Source organism: Loa loa (genome assembly GCF_000183805.2).
Source record: "Loa loa unplaced genomic scaffold supercont3.3232, whole genome shotgun sequence".
In the NCBI taxonomy this organism is placed as follows: domain Eukaryota; kingdom Metazoa; phylum Nematoda; class Chromadorea; order Rhabditida; family Onchocercidae; genus Loa; species Loa loa.
The window spans coordinates 1-1073 of NW_018111410.1; the positions used below are offsets into that span (position 1 = coordinate 1).

Below are 1073 nucleotides of genomic sequence, written 5' to 3' on the forward strand. Positions count from 1 at the left end.
TACACACGTATAACACGTACACGCATATTATAACACGCATAACACGTGCATAAGCGTATGCTCAAACAGTTTATAACACGTACATACACGCATAAATGCATAAATGTACGCACTAACACGCATAATACATACGCATATAAACCTACAAAATTATTCATATTAAAATAACATACACATTCATATATTACGCACACACCTATGCACGTCATACCTATGCACGCACATACGTTTGAATACGTAGATATTTACGTGTGAGCGCATCATACGTTTAGATGTGTGGATTTTCATATATATATATATATATGGTCACACCCACAATCATTCACTACTGAAGTGGTTTTGTTTTTATTAATCAACCCATCAAATGACCGTAAAAGATGGTGGAAATGAAAAGTTAAAAAGAGGTTGTCAACTGTTTGTCACCAATGATTGCCGTTATTTCGTCCCTTCCGTCTATTTTCTTTTATTAATCGCTTAATTTATTGATTAAATAACTTATTTAACTATTCATAAAGTTTTTTTCCAATCATTCAATTTATTATTTATCCTATAATTTTACTCAATGATTAATTACTAATTAATGCTTATTAAATCATTTTTTTAATTACATTTTATCATCACTTTAATATTACTTATTATTACATTATTCCTATTTACTTAATCCATTTTTTACTTACCTTCTTTCCTTCTTTTTTTTGCTCTTTTTTATCAGCCAACTTTTTTTCAACTATCTACTACTCACAAAAATATTATCATCATTCTTTTCTCATTACTTATCATCACTTTCTACTTCCCGCTTCACTTCATCTTTGCTCATTTCGAGAAATTTTACATCTGCGAAACTGATCCTGTTTGCGAAATAATGAATCGAAATTCTCTTCCTTATCATCATCATCCTCATCATTAAATGCTAGAAAAATATTGCGACAGATATTGATAAGTCCAATTTTGTCCTATACCAATAATTATCGATTATAATTAATTCTTTTATCTTTTCAATTCCATTGTTACAGCTTTCTCCTCTCATCCAATTCATTAATATTCGTCATTTCATACAATTTAATCATTGCTGA

The 1073-nt window shown here is 29.2% G+C and overlaps 1 protein-coding gene across 1 annotated transcript; it reads right to left on the reverse strand.

The window, feature by feature from the left end:
• Positions 1-803: 803 nt before the first annotated feature.
• Positions 804-953, reverse strand: LOAG_15934 (hypothetical protein; the record flags this gene model as incomplete). Its single annotated transcript, XM_003151422.1, has 1 exon — positions 804-953. A coding segment is annotated over one exon (150 nt), but the record flags the coding sequence as incomplete, so codon positions are not given.
• Positions 954-1073: the final 120 nt, after the last annotated feature.